Source organism: Coccinella septempunctata, chromosome 7 (assembly GCF_907165205.1).
Source record: "Coccinella septempunctata chromosome 7, icCocSept1.1, whole genome shotgun sequence".
In the NCBI taxonomy this organism is placed as follows: Eukaryota; Metazoa; Arthropoda; class Insecta; order Coleoptera; family Coccinellidae; genus Coccinella; species Coccinella septempunctata.
Window position 1 is genome coordinate 4,211,846 of NC_058195.1, and position 24,522 is coordinate 4,236,367.

Consider the following 24,522-nt stretch of genomic DNA (forward strand, 5'->3'; position numbering starts at 1 on the left):
TTGCAAGTCTAAACTGCATGCTGGTATTCTGAGATAAAAGTCAAAATTTCGAGTTACAAGTATAAATTCTGAGATACATGGCAGAATCTTGTCTTGCAATCCGGAATCCTGAGATAAAAGACAGAATTAAGTTTTGCAAGTCGAAATTCTAAGAGGCAAGCGGGAATTCTAAATCACTAGTTGAAATTCTGAGGTCGATGTTGGAACTGTGAGATACAAGTGGAAATTCTGAGATAGAAGTCAGAATTTTGAGTGGCAGGTCGAAATTCGTAGGGGAAGGATAGAATTCTGTCTTGCAAGTTCAAATTCTCAGTAGCAAGAAAGAATTCTCCCTTGCAAGTCAGAATTCTGAATTGCACATTGCAATTCTGAGGTGGAAGTCAGAAGTCGGATTTGCATATCAAAATTCTGAGACACAAGTCAGAATTCTTTCTTGCAATTCGGAATTCTAAGATGTAAGCTAGAATTCTTAATTACTAGTTGAAATTCTGAGATCGAAGTCAGAATTCTGAGATACAAGTGAGAATTCTACGATAGAAGTCAGAATTCTGAGTTTCAACTGGAAATTCTGAGATGAACGACAGTATTCTATCTTTGCAAGTCCGAATTCTGAGATGCAAGAAAGAATTTTGTCTTGCAAGTCATAATTCTCAGCAAAAAGAAAGAATACTTACTTGCAAATCAGAATTCTTAAGTGCACATTGCGATTCTCAGGTAAAAGGCAACCTTCTGTGTTGCAAGTCGAAATTCTGAGACACAAGTCAGATTTCTTTCTTGCAATTCGGAATCCTAAGATGCAAGATTTCTTGATTACTTTTTGAAATTCTGAGATTGAAGTCAGAATTCTGAGATACAACTAGAAATTCTGATATGCAGGACAGTCATCTGTCTTGCAAGTCTGAATTTTGAGATTCAAGAAAGAATTCTGTCTTGCAAGTCCGAATTTTTAGATAAAAGTCAAAATTTTGAGTTGCAAGTGGAAATTCTGAGATTGAAGACTGAATTGTGACTTGCAAATCGGAATTCTGAGTTGCAAGTTGAAATTCTGAGATACAAGGTAGAATCCTGTCTTAACAAGTCAGAATTCTGAGGTGGTTACCTGAAGATGATATTGGGATTGTTATTTATTTATAGCAATACTGAACCACGAGGTTTATAACGTTATTTTTGCGGAAATTTTTTTTTATTCGTTCTTATCAGCCTTAGATTACCCATAGTTTGTAGATTCCTTTCAATAATTGAAGAATGATAATGGAAGTGTGGTTTATCTATGAAAAAACAGTCAAAGTGATCTTCCGTAGTTTCCTAAGAAAGTCGACCATTACTATAGCAATAATTTCTCATAAGTCTGTCCTTGGTTCAAAATTTCATGGAGGAATTATTAAAGCAAAAATAAATGCCAAATTTCATTCACTCAGGACACAAACATTCCGCACTATAACAATAATTCAGAGTGTCCCCTCGGAGATGACCAAGGCAAGGGTGAAAAAAATTCGGACAGCCCTTCGAAGTAATAGTACAGGAGTCCCTATTCCGTTGAATAATTGATTGGTGCGTTTGTAAGTCTCAAGACGAACACGTGTGGCATGCCGCCCCCGAAAAGGAAGGGAGGAAAAGTTAGTGCCAAGACTACGGTGACGCAATTATTAACATTTATTGTAACGGGTTATGCAGGAACGTATCAGTGAGAGATCAGGACGCTAGCTCTACTCAAGTTGCAACACAATAATTGTTGAAAAATGGAGAAAACGATTTCACGAATGGTAATCTTATGAATAAAAATTACGCTTAGATATTCTGTTTATTTATTATTTAAGAAAATATTCTTCAGCACGAGAGGAATGATTTTTAAATACACTGCTCAAAAACTGAAATGGATATTCGAATGAAACATAATTCTTGCTCTTGCAATATGGAGAGGCGTATGTATGGCATAGCAGGTAAAATATGGTCCTCATGACACTTAAGTAGGTGTATGATATTTTTTTGTGTCCAAGAATTATTAAGGTTCACCACAAACATAGAAAACGTGAGAAGCCAGCTACAAGAAGTGACTGAACCTTTTAAAAAATTTCATAAAATTATCTTCTTATATCTAAGTGAGAAAGTTTAATACCTTGGCATCTCAGAATAGTTCGTCCTCTGGTAACAAATCCTTCTTGAATCTAAGCCAATTTCTAATGGATTTATACCCAGAATTGTTTGTGACTCAATTCACATACCAATAACCTGTGTGTGAATCAGAAGAATTTACATATTATATCGTTGGGGAACACTCCTCAAGTTAAAACCCTGTATTTCCACTTTCCTATTGCATCCTTAGATCATCGAAACAGATCTGAAACCAAAGCATTCTCGTCTTCTTAGAATTGCGTTAGGTATGGCATGGTATTTTCCCAAACGATGACGTATCTTGAATAATAAGGCTACTTTCATCATCATAAAGTCTAACTTGATTAAATGCTGTTAGGAATTTTGAGTTTTTGACTTAACCCACATATCTAACTTGATACTAATAATTGGTGAATAATAGTTTTTGGAAGTCTGTCCAAATGGTCCTTCTAACCTGGATACCTCCTAGTTTTGCGCTTCATTTCGGTTAACCCTCGTAAATAATAGTTTATCATACAACATCCGATCCCTGCACAACGTGTTGTCTCCAATCTGGGAGTCAAATTCAATGCCAACCAAATTGTTTATCTGCAAAGCGTTATAGATTGACCTAGGTCATTATAAATTATAAATTATCATACGGTTGTCTGGTTGGGCAAAACTTGAGAGACTGCTCAATCCCTACCTCACGTTCTAGTCAAGTAGATTTGTCTGGTCTATCGTACTTTGTAAGATTTCTGCGCTATAACCCCTTATCAGTAGACAGATATGATAAATAAGTTTGGAGCGATGTTTGTACCGTCGATTTTTGCACGAATGATTTCGTCTAATTTTAGGTTATTATGATATTATTCAGTTGGATCTAGTTTTTCTTTCGTTTCATGTGATATTGAGCAATTACTTTTTTTAACTTCGGGGAACTGAGATTTAGATACGGTTAAGATTATACTGAACCATGCAGATGTAAGATGTTTATCCAGAAGGAAGAAAGGTCGAACAATAGTAATTCCCATTTTGCAAGAACTTGTTTTAACAGTTTATTTAATCATTTCACCGCACATCCAATATTTGTGTGACTACAAGATTCCTGGCATACTACTTAAGTCATCATAATGACATTTTTTATTCTCTTCTATAGGCTCATTCAATGTGAGAGCTGTCGATGAGTTCAACAGAGCTTCTGTGAACTATTGAGTCTTCAACCTATATTTGAACGAGGGACTTTATACAATCCAATTTATTTTTGAGATGAAGGATCATCAAAAATAGTCTTATACGATTCTGATTTCTTCAATGGCTCAATCTACTGATATCCATGAAAGAAGTAGCTATTATATTCCATTATCAAATAATGGATTCAGGCGTAAAAAAATACTAGGTGGAGGAGTCCTGACCAAAAATCTGCAACTCTGTTTGAGAGATCCATAGATGTGTAGACTATGGTGTCATGGATTTTAAGAGAATCTTGTTTTTCCAAGAGTGGCTATATCTTTACATCTAGGATGGATCGGACAAAAATATAAGTTGCTTTTGACCTAAAGAATGTACTGTCAAAATAGTACAAGTAGTACAAGTCAAGGACTCACCCTGTATATGGTATAAAGTATAGCGAAACAAAGTCAAATGGCTTTTAGAAAATTCTGCAATGGCTTTCAAATTAACAATAAAAACCTTTCATGTACTGTTGCGATATTGTTGATTTCAGAGTGGAATCAATGAATCAACTCGTCTAAAATTTTCTCAATACATTGTGATCCTTCAGATAGCCCTTCAATCACAAATGAGTCACCCAAACCTTATTGATCAATAACATGCGAAATTTAATAAAAACAAAGTATCAGCTCAAAGTGCCATCATGCTATCTGGATGTGTACAAATTTCAAAGGAAGATGGAAAACGTTGTTTGAATGTTTGTTATTGCCGAATTAAAAAAACTTGTTTGAAAACATTCAGGTCGCAATTTTTGTCTATTATATATGTATATATATTTTCTATCGGATATGGGAGAGACATATTTGAACATTAAACAATGGGTAAAGCATGTGTATGAGTTAAAGTTTCAGCGGGTTAGTGTATACCAGGATAAATGCGTATGAGTTTAAGGATAAACCTGAGTAGAAAGCTCTCTGTGTCTTCCTGTAAGTAAAGAGTGTAGTGATCAGTGAGGATTAAAATACGAAATATTTAGAATTATTCGATATTGAAGAACATCTTGATTTGCAAAATTCACCCTTTCATCAAAAAAAATTTTTTACTCAAGAGTTGACAGATTATTAATGAAATTCAGAATATGGACTGATTTATCAAATTCAATATTAGAAATATGATTTCTACATGAAAAATTTGGGCAATAATATATTATTCTTTCAAGAAGCAACGTGAAATTTCTCATTTTCAATCATAATCTGCGTGAAGCAGGAAATTATTGGGAATTTTTCAGTTGTTTGAATATTTGGACCCTTCACTACACTCGAAAGAAATTTTTTCGAAAAATTATCACCAGTGATGATTCAGATATCGATTGCTTTAACATATACAGGGTGAAGCTACATTCACAATCAATTCACGGGCCGAAGTGCACTTCGGCACGGAAGCTTAGCAGATGGCGTTCTCTGTTACCATTCACAATGAAATTCAAGACAAAATTTCTTGCAAGTTGCAAACTATCACTTCGGCAAGGAATTTCGTGCCGGCTATAGATGATGCTGATGCTTATGTTTTGATCAGTTACATTTTTGATTCATTTGAGTATTTGGTTCCAAGATTTTTGCGAATGGTAAATTTCGTGCCGAAGTGCACTTCGGCCCGCGAATTGATTGTGAATGCAGCTTGAGTCTTTGACTCTTTCAAATATTTCAACAGTAGATTCTTGAGGTTAAAAGAAACACTTTTTTCCCTTACTCGGTTAGATACAGGCTGTTGAAAAACCATAAAAATGTTATCTTCAATTCTCTCACAAACGGTTTCATCGAATGAAATGAATTTCGGAATATAGTTTTTCATTTATTTGATGAATCTTTTTCGAACACAAGGTATCATCCACGTCTTCCAGTTTTCTCATTATGACCATTACGTACCATAAAAATACCGAAAATTCAAAGAACCCAACTCTTGAAACTAAGTTGGACACTATATTATGAATATTTGAACGTTTTGTAAAATAAAAGTATTCTTCATATTTTCTCGTGTAATGCGCCGTTTTCGAGTAATTTGATGTTCAAAAATATCTGTGGAATTCGAAAAATTTGGTACCGAATCTTTTGAAAGATCCACAGATGTGTAATGTCACAGATTTAGCTAGTTATTCTGAGGGTAATTCTGTTTTTCCAGGGGTGGCACAGCTCAATATATAAACTTAAAATGCCTACATATTTTTATCAGGGCCGAATCGAAAAAAAGTGGTATGGGAAAAAAGTGTTTCTTTTGACCTCAAGAATCAGGTTTTTTTAAACCTCAACTCTTGTAATTTTTGTAATAATAATAATAATAATAATCTACTGTTAAAATATTTGTGCTAGTCAAAGACTCACCCTGCATATGTAGATATCCAGAAAGTCCTTCAAACAATTACTTTAAATGGAATCGCTGATAAACCTATCAATTGATTTTCAATTAATACTGATCGTTTTGAGTTATTGGTTGAAGGTATAATAATTTTACTCAAAACCCTTTTACGGTTACAAATAAATTAATCTAACAGTTTTTCTGTGGTGTATAAAACTTTGTCATGGTGGTTATAACAATAGAAGTTTTTTTGGAAAAAAATCCCAATGAATATAATGAATATTTCGTTTTCTAAAAGTTAAAACTTACGTGATGGAAAAAAAAGTTATAAAAGCATACATAATTGTGAAAAAAATTACGTCAATACAAGATAACAATATTATTCATTGGTAACGTATCTATGACATATGTCATAGTAATTTTCCATTTGAATAAACAAGATTGTGTCGAATCAAGGAGGCCAAAAATTCGGAATCAAAAATGGATTTTTTTTAATGTATGGAACACGCAGCAGTTAGCATGTTCTCGTCTAGTTGTAAATATTACCGCGAGCGAATGCGTGTCAGTGATGTTGGGGGACAAAGGTAATTGGAAAGTGGAAGGGAGAGATTCGACATTCCCCTTTCAACCCCTTCAGACCGAACGAGCCGCCCATGGCCTCGCTTTTAAAATGCGGGATGCAGTTTGATCTCTTTCCTCTCGCGAGAGGAATTTATCATAACGGCCAATCAAAACTGCCAAAATTCGTGCGAAAGTCATCGAATGGCACGGCTCACATCCCGAATAGCGATAAACAAACAAGATAGATCCGAGTCGAAGGACCAGGCCGGGAGTTCTGCTCCGTTTCGATTTTTTTATTTTGACATTTTTAATTGCGGGCCTGTACTCGTTATTCTGCGCATTTTCATCCGCGGAGGGAGGGGTAGGAGGCACACGCACTATTTTTTAGTGCCGGCTTATTACAGCAGATGTCTCATAGCCATGTCCCAATAAAGAATAAGCGGGCCCGGCATTTTTTGCGCGTTTGAATTTTTAATATTCGCCCGAGGTCCGTGATGAACTGACGTTTTCTTTTCTAGTGCTTGTGTTTTGTTTTCGACGCCGTCTAGTTTCGTATTTTGGCGGGAACTTGTGCCTTCCAAGACTGTTGTTCTTTTTGATCTGGATTCTGGATTGTGTCGCGCGAACTACACGAAATATCTGGCTCTCGTCTTTATGATCATGGATTCCACGATATCAAATAAATAAATGACTGAACATATATGTCCCTCAGGTAATAAAACAACTCACGTTTTTTGTATTTCTCCCAGAAAAACCACCCTCATTCTCTCACGTTTTCTAACCGACACAAATAGTTCAAATTCGTACATAATTGAGATTGTCATCCTGCAATGATTCCTAGTGTGTGTCCAGCTCTCGTCTTGTACGAAACATGTTTGTGGTGCTGGCGACGCTTATAGCGTCTTGGCGCATCTTTTCGCTTTGCTTCCGTGCTTTTTTTGCTGGTCCATACTCCGGTCTCCCCACCATCCAATCGAACATTTTTCATAATTTCCGCTATGGCGATCGGAACTGGATATTACAGAAACCTATCGTGATTTTTTCGTGGAACGCGTATAGAAATCTTTCCGAAGTCTGTTTACATTTCCCAGTAAAAATAGCACTTATCTCGTTTTCACAAAGTAATAAGCAATTAATCCGCAAGTTATCTAGAAAGATGAATTCTATTAGTTTCGATGTGAGTTGTTTTCGCGTATTCCCGAATAGATTCTCTCTCTATTCTTCTAAGTATTGCGAATTCTGGAGCCTTTCCTCCTAACCAATGTTTACAAAAACGGCCAGTGTATATCATAAACAATGTTAATTAATTTATTTATCGAATGCCAGAATCAAATTCCTCCGCGGATCTATAAAATTGTTATCGATATGTTTTCCGTGAGGAACACCCATGTATGGAATGGTTCTCGCAAAATCTCCAGATTTACAATCTCGGTTTTTCTTTACAGGTGAATATTTCCTACAATGGTAGATACACAGCACTTTTGTCTGCGTTGGAACAATTACCAAAGCAGCATCACATCGGCTTTTGAAAACCTCAGGGATGACGAGGACTTTGTGGACGTCACTCTGGCCTGTGATGGAAAGAGTTTGAAAGCTCACCGTGTAGTTTTGTCAGCCTGTAGTCCTTATTTCCGAGAATTACTTAAGGTAAGTGCAAAATTCATACAGTCTGGCCCATTAGCATCAAAATATTGCATATAAGCAGCTTTCACTCTTGAAAATCAAAAGAAAGAGGTCTGATTTTCATGTTCCTGTATTCGATTAGATAGCCTAAATGATATTTTTAGAAAATTTCTGGTATGAAAATGTCAATTCTCTCTTAGACTATGTGAATCGTTTACAAGGAACTTTCTATATTTTATTCGTAGTTTTCAATCACAAGCTACTCCAGTGATAGAATCATTCAAAAGAAATAAAATATTCAAATAAAAATTATTCCTGAGATTTTATCACTCCATAACTATTTATTTTCATTTTATCCATTCATCCTGAGAGGAGATTTCATATACCTATATAATATTACCGAATGGAAACTGTAAAGCAAAGTTTAGTAAACCTTGACTTCAATTTTGGCGCCAACTGAGATAAACCACCTGTTGAGGGGAATCACAAATTTTATCTACAGCTTCAACGCCATCTCTTCGATAATAGACGATGTAGGTGCCTTTAGGCCTTATGAAAGGATCAATGTAGAAACAGAGACCAGATGTACCTGCATGGAAAATTTGTCAGTAGGTGGAACCAACAACGCATGAATTTTTTTGGTCCTTCGATGATAGTAAATATGTACGTCGTCATCCATCACAAAAAGGGGAAAAACCGCTCTAAATTAATATTAATTATTGAACCCGAATGGATCAAATACTGTTCCCACGTTGGAAAAAAGAAACATGTTCGATTCTTGTGGTTATTTTCAGAAAATCCATCTATATTTTGCCTAATCTCATCTCTACTTATTCCATAATCTACTTCACGACCATGACGTTCATTACACAAATCGCAAACAATTATATGTAGTCCATTTCGTATAAATTGAGTGATAAAAAAATTGCGTAAGTGAGCTGGCCCAAAAAAATATAATGGGCAGAAATAACAACCGTTCGGACTTGAGGAAGTTTCAACTGAAACCAAGTTTTCGGGAATTTTTCGAAATTCAAATTTCGAGTAGTATTTCTTCCAGGAAAATTATCGCAGATCTGAATGTGATACATATTCTAAAAGAACAACTCCTCTAGTAATTAATCTGAGAATTTCATCCATTTCAGCAAAACCGTTCGGTCTTGGCGAATTCTCAAGTGAAATTTGCACTTTTTGAAAAATTGCCATTTCTGAGATGAAAATCTAAACGAAGGGAGATAGGCTTTCGAAATTACTCGCAATAGATTCAGCGTGTTCGAAAACCTATATTTCCATACCAAAATTTCAAATATCTGGCCCTGTTTAGGAGAAAATAACTTTTTTTGTTTTTCCACTTTTCATTTTCGAGTTGACTTCGAAGAGCTCTCTGGAGTGCAATTCTTCATTGAATCATCAACTGTTTGGTTTTCTAGAATCCTCAAAACAAATTCTATGCACTCCATATCCTAAAACAGTTATAGAATATCCTGATTTTGACACAGAGTAGCAAATATGTCATTTTAGGGGGGTCTAACCCCTTGCTCATTTTTGACCCAAAAAATCGAGATTTTCGAAATCGAGTTTTTGTGCTAGGGTGGCAGCCTAGGCAACGCTGATTATATAACCGTAAATCCCAATTGGATCAGACGAATATAACAGGAGATATCGCAGATTGAAAATTGCGATTTTTGAAAAATTGCCATTTCTGAGATGAAAATCTAAACGAAGGGAGATAGGCTTTCGAAATTACCCGCAATAGATTCAGCGTGTTCGAAAACCTATATTTCCATACCAAAATTTCAAATATCTGGCCCTGTTTAGGAGAAAATAACTTTTTTTGTTTTTCCACTTTTCATTTTCGAGTTGACTTCGAAGAGCTCTCTGGAGTGCAATTCTTCATTGAATCATCAACTGTTTGGTTTTCTAGAATCCTCAAAACAAATTCTATGCACTCCATATCCTAAAACAGTTATAGAATATCCTGATTTTGACACAGAGTAGCAAATATGTCATTTTAGGGGGGTCTAACCCCTTGCTCATTTTTGACCCAAAAAATCGAGATTTTCGAAATCGAGTTTTTGTGCTAGGGTGGCAGCCTAGGCAACGCTGATTATATAACCGTAAATCCCAATTGGATCAGACGAATATAACAGGAGATATCGCAGATTGAAAATTGCGATTTTTGAAAAATTGCCATTTCTGAGATGAAAATCTAAACGAAGGGAGATAGGCTTTCGAAATTACCCGCAATAGATTCAGCGTGTTCGAAAACCTATATTTCCATACCAAAATTTCAAATATCTGGCCCTGTTTAGGAGAAAATAACTTTTTTTGTTTTTCCACTTTTCATTTTCGAGTTGACTTCGAAGAGCTCTCTGGAGTGCAATTCTTCATTGAATCATCAACTGTTTGGTTTTCTAGAATCCTCAAAACAAATTCTATGCACTCCATATCCTAAAACAGTTATAGAATATCCTGATTTTGACACAGAGTAGCAAATATGTCATTTTAGGGGGGTCTAACCCCTTGCTCATTTTTGACCCAAAAAATCGAGATTTTCGAAATCGAGTTTTTGTGCTAGGGTGGCAGCCTAGGCAACGCTGATTATATAACCGTAAATCCCAATTGGATCAGACGAATATAACAGGAGATATCGCAGATTGAAAATTGCGATTTTTGAAAAATGCCATTTCCATGATGAAAATCTAAACGAAGGGAGATAGGCTTTTGAAATTGTTCGCAATAGATTCAGCGTGTTCGAAAACCTATATTTCCATACCAAAATTTCAAATATCTGGCCCTGTTTAGGAGAAAATAACTTTTTTTGTTTTTCCACTTTTCATTTTCGAGTTGACTTCGAAGAGCTCTCTGGAGTGCAATTCTTCATTGAATCATCAACTGTTTGGTTTTCTAGAATCCTCAAAACAAATTCTATGCACTCCATATCCTAAAACAGTTATAGAATATCCTGATTTTGACACAGAGTAGCAAATATGTCATTTTAGGGGGGTCTAACCCCTTGCTCATTTTTGACCCAAAAAATCGAGATTTTCGAAATCGAGTTTTTGTGCTAGGGTGGCAGCCTAGGCAACGCTGATTATATAACCGTAAATCCCAATTGGATCAGACGAATATAACAGGAGATATCGCAGATTGAAAATTGCGATTTTTGAAAAATTGCCATTTCTGAGATGAAAATCTAAACGAAGGGAGATAGGCTTTCGAAATTACCCGCAATAGATTCAGCGTGTTCGAAAACCTATATTTCCATACCAAAATTTCAAATATCTGGCCCTGTTTAGGAGAAAATAACTTTTTTTGTTTTTCCACTTTTCATTTTCGAGTTGACTTCGAAGAGCTCTCTGGAGTGCAATTCTTCATTGAATCATCAACTGTTTGGTTTTCTAGAATCCTCAAAACAAATTCTATGCACTCCATATCCTAAAACAGTTATAGAATATCCTGATTTTGACACAGAGTAGCAAATATGTCATTTTAGGGGGGTCTAACCCCTTGCTCATTTTTGACCCAAAAAATCGAGATTTTCGAAATCGAGTTTTTGTGCTAGGGTGGCAGCCTAGGCAACGCTGATTATATAACCGTAAATCCCAATTGGATCAGACGAATATAACAGGAGATATCGCAGATTGAAAATTGCGATTTTTGAAAAATTGCCATTTCTGAGATGAAAATCTAAACGAAGGGAGATAGGCTTTCGAAATTACTCGCAATAGATTCAGCGTGTTCGAAAACCTATATTTCCATACCAAAATTTCAAATATCTGGCCCTGTTTAGGAGAAAATAACTTTTTTTGTTTTTCCACTTTTCATTTTCGAGTTGACTTCGAAGAGCTCTCTGGAGTGCAATTCTTCATTGAATCATCAACTGTTTGGTTTTCTAGAATCCTCAAAACAAATTATATGCACTCCATATCCTAAGACAGTGATAGAACATCCTGATTTTCAGACAGAGTAGCAAATAGGTCATTTTAGGGGGGTCCAACCCCTTGCTCATTTTTGACCCAAAAAATTGAAATTTTCGAAATCGAGTTTTTATGCTAGGATGTAAGCCTTGGCAATGCTGATTATAAAACTGGAAATCCCAAACGGATCAGACGAATATAACAGGAGATATCGCAGATTGAAAATTGCGATTTTTGAAAAATTGCCATTTCCAAGATGAAAATTTAAACGAAGGGAGAAAGGCTTTCCAAATTGTTCGCAATAGATTCAGCGTGTTCGAAAACCTATATTTCCATACCAAAATTTCAAATATCTGGCCCTGTTTAGGAGAAAATAACTTTTTTTGTTTTTCCACTTTTCATTTTCGAGTTGACTTCGAAGAGCTCTCTGGAGTGCAATTCTTCATTGAATCATCAACTGTTTGGTTTTCTAGAATCCTCAAAACAAATTATATGCACTCCATATCCTAAGACAGTGATAGAACATCCTGATTTTCAGACAGAGTAGCAAATAGGTCATTTTAGGGGGGTCCAACCCCTTGCTCATTTTTGACCCAAAAAATTGAAATTTTCGAAATCGAGTTTTTATGCTAGGATGTAAGCCTTGACAATGCTGATTATAAAACTGGAAATCCCAAACGGATCAGACGAATATAACAGGAGATATCGCAGATTGAAAATTGCGATTTTTGAAAAATTGCCATTTCCAAGATGAAAATTTAAACGAAGGGAGATAGGCTTTCGAAATTGCTCGCAATAGATTCAGCATGTTCGAAAACCTATATCTACTTACCAAACATTCGGATATCTAACACTGTTTACCAGAAAATCAAATTTCAAACCCAACTTTTTGGGAATTTTTCCAAAGTCAATTTTCGAGTCGTTTTTCTTCCAGGAAAATAATCGCGGACCAAAAAATGATACATATTCTTAAAGAGCAACTTTCCTAGTAATAAATCTCAGAATTTCATCCATTTCGGCACAACCGTTCTTTCTTGTGGATGTTTCAACTGACCCCAACTTTTTGGGAATTTTCCCAAAGTCAATTTTCGAGTCCTTTCTCTTCCAGGAAAATTATCGCAAATCTAAATGTGATACATATTCTGAAAGAGCAACTCTCCTAGTAATAAATCTGAGAATTTCATCCATTTCGGCACAACCGTTCGGTCTTGAGGAAGTTTCAACTGGCCCCATCTTTTTCGAAGGATAACAACCATGGCCCCCCCGCTGGAACCGCCCTTGATAGGAAGCCCCCCACATCCTTTGCATACCTAATCTATTGCGATTTCATGCAGCGTATGATGTCAATCCGACTGCTGCATTTATTTCCATTCCTGCCATAACCGAGTGTTTGTTTTTCGTTTGATATTTAAGGCAGCGCAACAAACCAACCAACCATCATTGTTTTCACACTTACGCCTGAAAAATAAAAATGAGCTGCTGCAATATATTTCGGACGAGCGATGCAAATAACAACTATTTGTACACTGTCGCATCCTTGGGACCGGACACGGGGGTCAACACACTTTCGCCAGTAAATTTGGAGGTTTCTATGTTGATGATCTCATGCTGCACTTCGAATAGATGCCAAAACTTTGCGATGTGCATTCTGATTTCGGCCCACCTCAGATGGAAATATTCCAAAAAAAATCACGGCTTTTAACACGCGAAGTTGACGTACACTCATACAGGGTTGAGCATTAAAAACTGTCCTACTGATTAGAAAAAAATTGAAGGATTTCATATAATTTCTACAGAACTCGATGAAAAAGAAGCATGGCATTTTCTTGATCAGTCGGGTATTCTGAATAAAAAATATAACAAAAATAAATTGAAACTCTTAGATTCCTCATTATACCTTTATTTAAAAGATTTCCTTCGAAAAAGTTTGATTTTAGCCTTCTGATTGTGGTAGTTTTGAATTCATAAATGTTTGTTTTTAAAAAGATAGTAAGCAATGTGATATTATCCATCCTTCACGTGAAAATTAGTATATTCATCTAAAAAAAAATCAGTTCAACATAAGATAAAACAATAATTAAACATAGCAATATCAAAATACAATTCAATGATAAGATTACAACACATTTCCGACCAAACAAAAAACTTGACTACTCCCCAGCTATAATGATTCGAAAAAATCCATATGTTGCTGAAAATTTCAATTATTAAATTCATAAACTAACTCCTGCCTTTTTCTGTTTCATTTAGAAATAATATAATGGTATTTTTTCGAGCAGATTTCACTGAGTTCGATAAGTTATCAGACTGCAGCTGAAAAAGATAAACTTGTCCATATACTGCGATAAAAATCCTAAAAAAATATTTGCATACACTTCAAACATTGCTCATAACTTCACTGAAAATGAACTCGACAATGACCTCCGTATTGAACGTTTAGATTTCGTTTCTTTCATGAAGCTTCCACAATTTCTATTCCTGTATGGATATAACAATGATTTTGGGGGATGCAAAATTACATACACATCATTATCACAATCTAACCCACGAGGATTGGTAAAATATCAACTATCGAATTAATGGGCTTTTCTGACATATGTTTGGCCTCTCTATCATATAGGGTCGGTTTTTACCACTTTCGGATCACGCTATAAAGTCAAGATTAATTTTAGCTCATGGGCTAATTACAGGTGATTCCGCAAATGTCTGAATCATTCTCCTAGTCCAAAATTTCAAAGAGTTATTCACTGATCCAGCACTGATACTCTAAAAAAAAGTAATCTTCGAATTCAATAAGCTTAACCAACCAAAAAAGGTTGATAAATATCTCTCAGCAATTTAGGGTTTATCCAATTCGAAAAGTTCAAGTTGTTATTTAAAAATTCCACAATTAAATATAAAAAGTTGCGTAAATTAAAAATAGTACCAAAGGTTTTTTTTTATTCTCTCCAAGTATGTCATAAATATAATAAAGGTTGAGGATGTTCATATCTTCTATCAAACTCTGATAGTTTAATAAGGAGAGCATTGTTCATTGTCTAAATAGATAGGAAATACACGCATTATCGTTTTTTTATCACCACAATTTAGGAAACTGATTAGGTCGCTATGAATTTCGAAAAAACTTTTATTTTTTGGTAACATCATTCTTTCCTGTAACTGGATTGCAGTTTTTATGATATAAAACTAATGGCTTCGTATAAAAACCCTTTAAAAAATTTCAATTTTTATCTAATCTCGTTCGGAACTGTAAGTAGGTATACAACTAATATCGAAGGTCTTCTAAAGATAAGACGTCTGTCTGTGGAAATTGTTATAATCTGCATTTTTGCAACGCGAATTTTTATCGTCATTTGCTACTTTGAATTTCAATCTGTTTCGTTTTCCTGAATAATATTATCGTAAAGGTCAACCGAAATTTGGAATTAGGAAAAAAAATGTTCGCTTATTTTATGGCTTTGGAATCGAATCAATCAAACGAAGGAGAAAGGTTCAGACAAAACGTTTAAACTCTCGTTTAAACTAATGAAGTTACTGTCATTCGCAATTGAATACGTTTGTGTGATTCATAGGATTTTTTCTTCCAGTCAACGCCCTGTAAACACCCTGTGATAGTCCTGCAAGATGTCGCATGGACAGATCTTCATGCTCTCGTTGAATTCATATACCATGGAGAAGTCAATGTTCATCAGCGTTCCTTGTCCTCCTTCCTCAAAACGGCTGAGGTCCTTAGGGTTAGCGGACTCACTCAACAACACGGAGAAGACCGCGACCAGGTAAAACATCTGATTTTCATTTTTTTCTCAACATTCCTATAGCTCTCTCCGAAGAACAGAGCCCAAGTGTGGACGCTTTCCGTTTTCTATCCATTATTCTTCTTATTTTGACATCATCAAATATATCATTCCATGAAATATCGCCTATATAGAATACTTAAAGTTGGCGGAGTTACCATCCCCCAAGTCCTGTGCGAATGCATGCAATTCTGTAACTATGTGGCATATAAGAAATTAGTGCATCGTGAAAGGGAGGGAGAACAATGTAAAAGAAATGGAGGCATGGACTAAACCATATGGTAGAATGATCACAAAACAAGTTACAGTGTGTCCCTCAATTTCACGTTTTTCTCGTGGCTTTTGATTGGTGCATATCAGACATGATCATGGTCGTATCAGGAACTATTTTATCGATGATTTTTGATTCTGGCCATCTTGAAAGTTTTGTTTAGGTAATTGTTGTTGAAATTTACATCTTTCTGTGAAAAATAACTCTTTGGAAACACTCTGTGTATTTTTGGATAACAAGAATTGTCGGTTGGATGGGTCTCATTTAGAATAATACATTTACGAGGGTTCAAAAGTTGTTTTCTAACATCCATCTCATTTCTATACTCATAGCATTTGAGTATAACGGAGGACTTCTAAGCTTGGCAATTTCGTTCTTTGAAACTGTCTTCATTAACAGTAAACCAAACATAGGTACTAAGTGTCACTCTCTCAAAATTACTCATACTACTTCTTCTTAAAGTTTCAAACTTAATGACCACTTTTAATTTTTTTTTAATTATAGAAGCTACTTTAACAATATTTTGAAATCTCTGCCATACAATATTCTTCTTTCGAGTCGGAGATAAAAAGTTCTTGTCTGCTCTAAGTTCCCACAAAACTTAACCAACGCCCAACATAATAATCGAGGGCCATTTGTTGAAATCGGGCAGCCACACCGAAGTACTATATAAATCGATGCGACACCTGGCGTTCAACGACCTAAGCTTTCTCACTCGTGGCTACTCAAAAGTAGACCTCTACGTACATTTATTTTCTTTCATCGTAGTGTTTTTCTAGTACCCCGTCTGGGGTTGATGCTGTTCGATTGGAAGAAAAGAAATCTACGCAGAGATGTACCAGCTATGCTTGAGAAAGATCAAATGGATGAACGTAAAGTGTCGTAGCTATTTATTAAGTATTTCGATGAGGCTGCTGGCTTTAAACGAGAGGTCTTGTTGGCAGTACGTTCTCTATTGTTTACTCTGTATGTAGATTTCTGTCTCCCCAATTCTTTTCAAATCAGAAGTTAATTACGAAGAGAACTTCGTTGATCAAAGAAGACTTCAGACATTTATTCGGAAAAAAAATTCTTAGTGTCTCTACTGTTTATATCCAAGGAAACAAGCTCTTCTTCTTCTCCTTTCCAATAGGACTACTTCCTTTGTCTTCTGCCTCCTGCAGGCTAACAATTTCATCTCCAGTGATATCGAGATCCATCGCTTGGTGGGCAGCCAACTGTAGTTTTTGGGTTTCTCCCAGTTTGGCCAGTGTTTCCTCTAGTATACTCTCCACATGATATCTACAGAACCTCCTGTGATCTCTTACCATGTACCCCTAGTTGAAGTCTTATTCTTCTCCTTTACAATAGGAGTATAGGACTTCGACTTGTGTCTTCTGCCTCCAAAGGGTTAACGATTAGTCTCATATGACATCGAGTTACAGCTTTCTTTTCAAAGCTTTGGTGGGCAGCCAACTGCTCTACATGTACTGAGTCTTTGTGTTCCTACCAATTTGGCCAGTCTTTCCTCTGGTGTCCTGTCCACATGATCTCTACAGAACCTCCTGTGATCTCTTACCATGTACCCCTAGTTGAAGTCTTCTTCTTCTCCTTTCCAATAGGAGTATAGGACTTCGACTTGTGTATTCTGCCTCCTAAGGGTTAACGATTAGTCTCATATGACATCGAGTTACAGCTTTCTTTTCAACGCTTTGGTGGGCAGCCAACTGCTCTTCGTTTACTGAGTCTCTGTGTTTCTACCAATTTGGCCAGTCTTTCCTCTGGTGTCCTGTCCACATGATCTCTACAGAACCTCTTGCGAGTGCTAGCCCTGTATGTCCAGTTGAAGTCTTCTTCTTCTCTTCATCTTCTCCTTTCCAATAGGAAAAAGTACTTCGTCCTGTGTCTTCTGCCTCCTAAGGGTTAACGATTAGTCCCATAAGACATCGAGTTCAAGCTTTCTTTCCAACGCTTTGGTGGCAGACAAACTGGTCTGCGAGAATTACAGATCCCTCCAGAACCTTCTGCCAGCTCTAACACATCTGTTCTGGTGTCACTCCCCTGATAAACCTCGAAATAAAATGAATCAAAGCTTGTGCTGAATATCCATTGAACTCTTACAGCTGGCGCAGGTACAGAGCCTCGTTCGATACCCCCAAACGCCCCCAGTATCCAACAGCCATCCGCCCAACTTCACCGACAAGTTAGTATCGGACTCCTTCTTCACCTCGCCATCATCCCCACCCCACGGCGCCACAGTGAACCAACTGCTCAGACGGGCAGCCATGCAGCACAGGAGAGAGAGGAGGATATCCATGGACCCCGAGAACGAGCACAAACGCGCGAGGTCCGAACACATAATCGGCAATAACAACAATAACGAGCTCAACCTGTCCCAGCACACGCTGCCCGGCGCGCAGCAGCCGCCCCAGACGCAACCTGCGGACTTCTCTCCCAGCGCGATGAAGAACAACGCGCTGAACCTGAACCTCAGCTCCCTGCACCAGGAATTCGACGGCAACGGGATCAGCAGCACGAAGCGGGAGAACTCGCCCATCAGCCCGTCGCCGCCTGCTGGGACGCCGCGCTGCAACGACAGCAAGGTCAAATCCGAACCAATGGAACTTCTATGTAGTACAAATAATCAGGACGATAACAGTAACGACTCAGGTGATACGGTCACGCCGAACGATAACGGGCCTACGAATCTACCTCAGGGGCCGCACTCGGGCAGTTCAGCGGGGGACCACGAGGACCACGACAGTCCGATTGGGGGCCCTCCGTATCTGACGCCTTCGGAGAGCAAGCTCTTCGCTACCGCAGCTAGCGGCTTCAATTTTACTATGGCCGCTCTGGCAGCCGAACCCACGGGGCTTGGAGGTGAGTATTATAAATTAACCAAATCGTGGCGTTATCGGGATGCGCGCGCAGAGTCATAATTGGCGACGAAACCAGGACATCCTGGACTGGGCGGTGTTTATTCCTAACGAATTGATCAAAAAGAAACGTTCGAGATCTATGGATAGAGTCATCAGTATCGCTCTTTTTCGAGTTCGAACAAAATATAGGGTGTTTCAAGAAAAGATGATCCTGTCTGTAGGATAAGTAGGCAACTGAAAAATAATTGGGCTTTGTTAATAACGAATTGTCGAAACGCCATTCGTATTTCAGATAGAGGGCCTTGAAGATGAAAAATTATGCACATTTTCTACGATTTTGCCGAAACTACTGGCAACGTATGAATATGAATTTGTTTTAATGTCTAACTCTCATAGAGGGCTCTAGTTACACGGTTTGTACCAAGTAGTATCGAACATATCTTTTTTAAGGTGAGATTTCATGTGATCATCATTAAATTTTACGGTAAAAAAGCAAACCTCCAATATTTTTCAGTTATCTACCTATCCTAGAGACGGGGTCACTTCTTTTTGAAACATGAATATGATAATATACAGGGTGAGTCTTTGATTCATACAAATATTCTAAAAGTAGATTCTTGAGGTCAAAGGAAACACTTTTTCCCTATACGATTTTTTCCGATTCCGCCCTGATAAAAATATATAGAAATTTTAAATTTTCATAATGATCTGTGCCACATCTGGAAAAACAAAATTAACTTCAGAATAACTAGCTAAATCTGGAAACACTATACATCTGTGGATCTTTAAAACAGAGTTGTATTCAGACAAAGTGCCCAATTTTTCAAATTTCACAGATACTTTTTGATTTTTGAACATCAAATTTCTCGAAAATTCATCAAATAGCGTCCAACCTAGTTTCAAGAGTTTGGCTCTTTGAATTTTCGGTATTTTTATGGTAATAAAGAGAAAACTGGAAGACGTGGGTGATATCTTGTGTTCAGAAAGATTCATCAAATAAATGAAAAACTGTATTCCGAAATTCATTTCATTCGATAAAAGTATTTGTGAGATAGAACTAAAAAGAACATTTTTTAATGGTTTTTCAACAGCCTGTATCTTTCAAACTGAGGCCATTCCGAAAAAATGGTAATCTAATGTTGAAATATTTGTAGGAGTCAAAGAATCGCCCTGTAGACCTACTTAATTTTATTGAATGTCTTCTTATTGTTGTTGGTTTATACAGGGTGATGTTTTGTCGTGTACACATAACGAAATTGTAGATTTCTCTTTTTTGCTCACAATTTTCACGTAATCCTCACGATCTGAAGCATATCATGATTTTAAGATCAATCCTTGGTTATTATGTACTTAGATAGGACGCTCTTAGATGCACTGAACAATCACAAATAGTTCTTTGTGTACATTTCATTGATAGTCATGAAATATTTACATTTCCGGTGAGAATATTTTTTTCTTACTTAACTTCTTTCAAATTTTCATGTTTTCAGTGCCGTTTATCTGTTTATACATGTTAATTATTCAGTTTATAACATTTTCGAAGGGAAAAATCACTCAGTTTTTTATATAATTGAAGAAATCAATCAATTCCAAATGAAAAATACTCAAATAGAGAAAATAGTCTGTAATAGAACAGAAGATCCATCCTGCATAATACTGTCGTCCTTATGAAACATCGTCAGATAAGGGTTAGTTTTAGATATGTTCAAATCTCACCCTGTATACCTATCGATTCACTCATGAAATAAATTTTATTTCAGGATTGAATACGTCATTAGCAGGAAATGATGCACTTGCTGGTACGTCTCAAGGTAAGATTACCTTATTATATTATACCTTCGATCAAATACGAAATTTACAAACTGTGTTCATTCTTATATACTAGATCAAGATTCCGGCATTCAGTTTGTAGGTTTCGCCCCAACTTCAGCTGGTTTTTTCCTGTAAAAACTCTGAGAAAACCATTCCTTAAACCCTGAGTTTTTGCAGGATGAAACCGGTCTCACCCGAATATGTTTGTTCAAATTCACATTTACAGCGATGCCCATTTATGTTCTTGAGTGCATTTTGAACAGGCATGTTTGTAACGTGCTGGCATCTTAGCTGACACACGGTTGAGATGAAAGCGAACGTTTTCTGTGGTTTTAACTAATATATGTTATGTTGGAATGTCGTTTAACAATATGTGTTTTGTTTTTTATTGTTACTGGTCTGTTTGTGCTGTCTCATTTAGTTTTCGATTGTTATGTTCGAATTGGGGGAGCCAAAGTTAGAAGCAATCCTCGGAGCTTTTCAACATGCTGAATAATTACATAACTATTTGTCTGTTTTCACGATGGATGTGAATCAATCGAATCATTTGAAACATCAGTTCCTGTGAACTATTATTGATCATGCGCATATTTTCACGTCTGTTGTAATTGAACGCTACAAATTTAAATGGAAATTACAAATTTCTACACATGTTAGTTCATCATATTTCGATCATTTAGTATCACTCTCAGATGTACATACGCAATCGCGTTTCGAGAAAAAAAATTGCAGAAAAGATTTGTTTCTGAATTTTTAGCCTTATTACGTACGGAGTCTTGTTCCTCAGTATTTTCACGATCTATCGCCTTGTTCTCCTAAGAATATCTAGCAATGAGCCTCTTCAACAGAAACGAAAGAGTCAAGCTCAAAAATTTCAAATAATTTAACTATTTCTTCAAGCATTTTGGTTTGAGATACAAATTTTTACGAATATCGTTGAGACGAACAGTTTCTTCATTGAATCAAAGTAGGTTAAGTCTTCAGAAGAAGCTACAATGGAACCATTGTCATTTTGTAGCCCAAAATATCAAAAACATATATTAATTTCATTTAGGACAACGCCGAATTGAAAACCAATTTAAACACAGAATTCGTTGAAAATCGACAGAATGAAAACTTGACTTTTTAAAATTAAAATCTTCAGGAATACTATGGAATGGAAGATGAATTTATTGTGTGTGCTAGAATTTTCCTTCAAAAACCCACGTGAAACGAGAACTACGCTTAAAGATTTCTTCATATTTGATATATTTCAACGCAAACTTGCGCATTCATCAATTTGCAACCTACCTACATTAGAGTTACTTGCAAAAGCACCCTGGTATCAAAACATACTTTTTTTTGACCTTAAATTCTATTGTTATCCAAAAATTTCTGGGAATCTCCTCAGTATATATAAAAGTCTAATCTAGTCCATAAAAAAATTGCACGAAATTTACAGAAACACTTGTCTAATAGAAAGTTGCATGGGAATCAATAGAGAAAAAATCTGTGCTATATGAAGACAGAGACAGAAAATATTTACAGCATCCATATCAGATAAATTCAGTCATTATAATTCGTTTAAATTCATCAGAATGAGATTGAAGTCATCATAATTCAATTCAATTCCTTCAGTATAATAAGAAAAGTGTTTGTGATGAGTTTTTTTATGAAAACAGGAGTAAGGTAGGGTAGATACTAAATCTAATCTAGGAAAAATTTTATTTGATGCCAGATTTTCCAGTAATAATAAGACAAAACGTTATATAAAATGAGAACAAATTCAATATCGTGAAAAAACTCATCAGGTATTTGTAGTTTTCATCAAGAGGTTCATTGCTAGGTCATATTCTACCCTACAGATATATCAATTTTTTCTACTCTCGTGTTTTGACTTACTTCCCGCACTCATTTCAATTTTGAAAGTGACACTTTTACGCATTAAAGCCCCAATTCTAAAAGTTATACTTTAGAAACTGAAATGGTTGAAGGAAGGGTCATAGCTTAAAGTGTCTCTCGCACGCGTTTACTTGTCCTAACACAACGGTAGTGGCGTGCGGGAAAGTAGTAGTTTCCGCACTAGTGAGCAAAATAACTATTTCGTGAATATGTTGTTGGCGCCTCCTTGAAATCCATAGAGAAAATAATTCATTTTAGTTGACTGTTTATTAGAGCTTTTTATGGTTTTATTTTGGTTACGTAACTGTCACAGTCAACTTGAATTAATTATTTTCTCTATACTCAGGTGATGCTGTGATAGAAGATGTGAAATCTTTCGGGGAGATCTGCACGATCTGCGGAAAACTACTGAGGAACAAGATTACCCTACGTAGACATGTCAAAGATCTGCACTACGCGCAGACAGAGGAGTTCTGGTGTAAAATTTGCAACCGTTGCTATCGGACTAAGAACAGTTTGGTGGTGCACACGTGTAATTATCACCAGAAGAAGAAAACAAAGATGACAGTGAATTAGGAACGTTTTCTAGATTTTTCCCTATCCGAATTTTTCTCTACATTTTTGCCCATATCTTTTTTTTGAATCCCTTCCTGGAGAATGACTGTGTCCTAGCTGGGTATTCTGAAGTAAAAAAAGTGTTACATTAAAATAAATTCAGTCTAAAACTTGAGTGTTATTTCGACAATTGTCAGAGTAATTTTATGATTTTTGATAGATATTTCTTTCATTTTGAATGAAAAAAATATTAGACAGATTCAAAAAACAAGGCCCCATGACAAAACGAACTTCATACAAAGGATTTTTTTTTAATTTCTGAGTATAATAACACAGTCATGCTCCTTTTATTAACATTAAATTATTTCTCTGCTTCAAGTTCATTTCCTGAATGTATATTATACATGACCCAACTTCCGAAGTATACATTTCAAGTCGTTCTATCATTTATACAATAGGTATATTCCATTTCATGCCCAAATACCTCAGAAGAATGAATTTTTTTACAGATTCGTTTCACCTATTTTTGTTCTATCCGAAAAATACTCTCTATAATACCATCCCAAATCATATTTACATACATATCTTCTATAAAAATACCTTCATCGTCTTCTCTGCTTCTGCTGATAAATTTTTCTAATCGAAAAGATAATGATACTGAGAAATTCAGAGTGCTTTGCCACTCAAACTATCAGAAATTGTATTGAAATATTGTAATTTCTTAACTATCTTAAGTTTGTTGTACATAACAGGTTTCGATGTAATAAAAATTGTAATCAGCAAGTATGTTATATTATATTTTCGTTATGAACACGAGTAGCAATTGGTGCGTACGTATTTGGTATCTACTTGTCTATCTGAGAATTAAGCCAGATTCTCCATATTGATATTCATTTCCAATGAGAAGAAAAATTTCATTTTCTTTTATCCAACAGTTTTTAACAGTCGACTCTATACTCAGAGAATATTCGAATAACACATGAATTGGTTCTCTTTTCCTTGATTTAGTCAGGAGTTTTAAGTATTTGTAGGAATTCCTGGTATGTCTTCAGATGATAAGCGTTATCTCAGTTACCCTTCTCAAAATGCTTCTTAATTTTTCAACACCCTAGTGAGCACCTCTCAAACGGAAAAAGATCCTTTGGTTCTTCATCAATATAAATTTTCTATGCTATGGCTTCTCCTTGGACTAAAAGCCTAAAGCCTCGAATTTTGTTTCAAACTGAGTAAAATTTGCTATCTAATGGATTTTTCTGTTCACATAATAACTGTTTGGAGTCTTGAAGAAGAACATGAAACAGATTTTGTTGTGGATACAAGTTGAATAAAACTTGAGGCTCCTTTTATGTCTAGGGCCCTTGGAAAGGTTTAAATTTCTGTGGTATTTTCTACAGGTTTTTACATCGGCCAACCATTAGGTTGGTGTTGGTTATACTTCGAATAATATCTGCAGAAAAAATATATAGGGATCATATATGATTGCCACATATTTCCTATATCGTATAAATGTCAGAGTATGTGGTAGGATTCTGAAGCTCACCTTTAACATCATTGGCATTTATGACATTTTATTTTAAGGCCGAAGAATTTCCATCAGATTAACAAGTTTTAATGGAAATTTTCCATCGAATTTC

The 24,522-nt window shown here is 36.0% G+C and overlaps 1 protein-coding gene across 11 annotated transcripts in view; it reads left to right on the forward strand.

Moving 5' to 3' along the window:
- LOC123316552 (broad-complex core protein-like) overlaps window positions 1–24,522 on the forward strand; it is a 48,492-nt gene that overhangs the window by 12,268 nt on the left and 11,702 nt on the right. For 2 of the 11 annotated variants that reach the window (XM_044902683.1, XM_044902687.1), the window contains exons 1-5: window positions 6,443–6,889; window positions 7,623–7,824; window positions 15,305–15,493; window positions 17,885–18,641; window positions 20,401–20,439. In XM_044902683.1, coding sequence (XP_044758618.1) covers window positions 7,639–7,824; window positions 15,305–15,493; window positions 17,885–18,641; window positions 20,401–20,439 — 1,171 coding nt within the window. In that variant the 5' untranslated portion in view covers window positions 6,443–6,889; window positions 7,623–7,638. Of the gene's footprint in view, window positions 1–6,442; window positions 6,890–7,622; window positions 7,825–15,304; window positions 15,494–17,884; window positions 18,642–20,400; window positions 20,452–22,679; window positions 23,093–24,522 lie in introns of those variants that run through there. The other 9 variants (XM_044902686.1, XR_006538091.1, XM_044902685.1 and 6 more) reach the window with 8 other exon arrangements.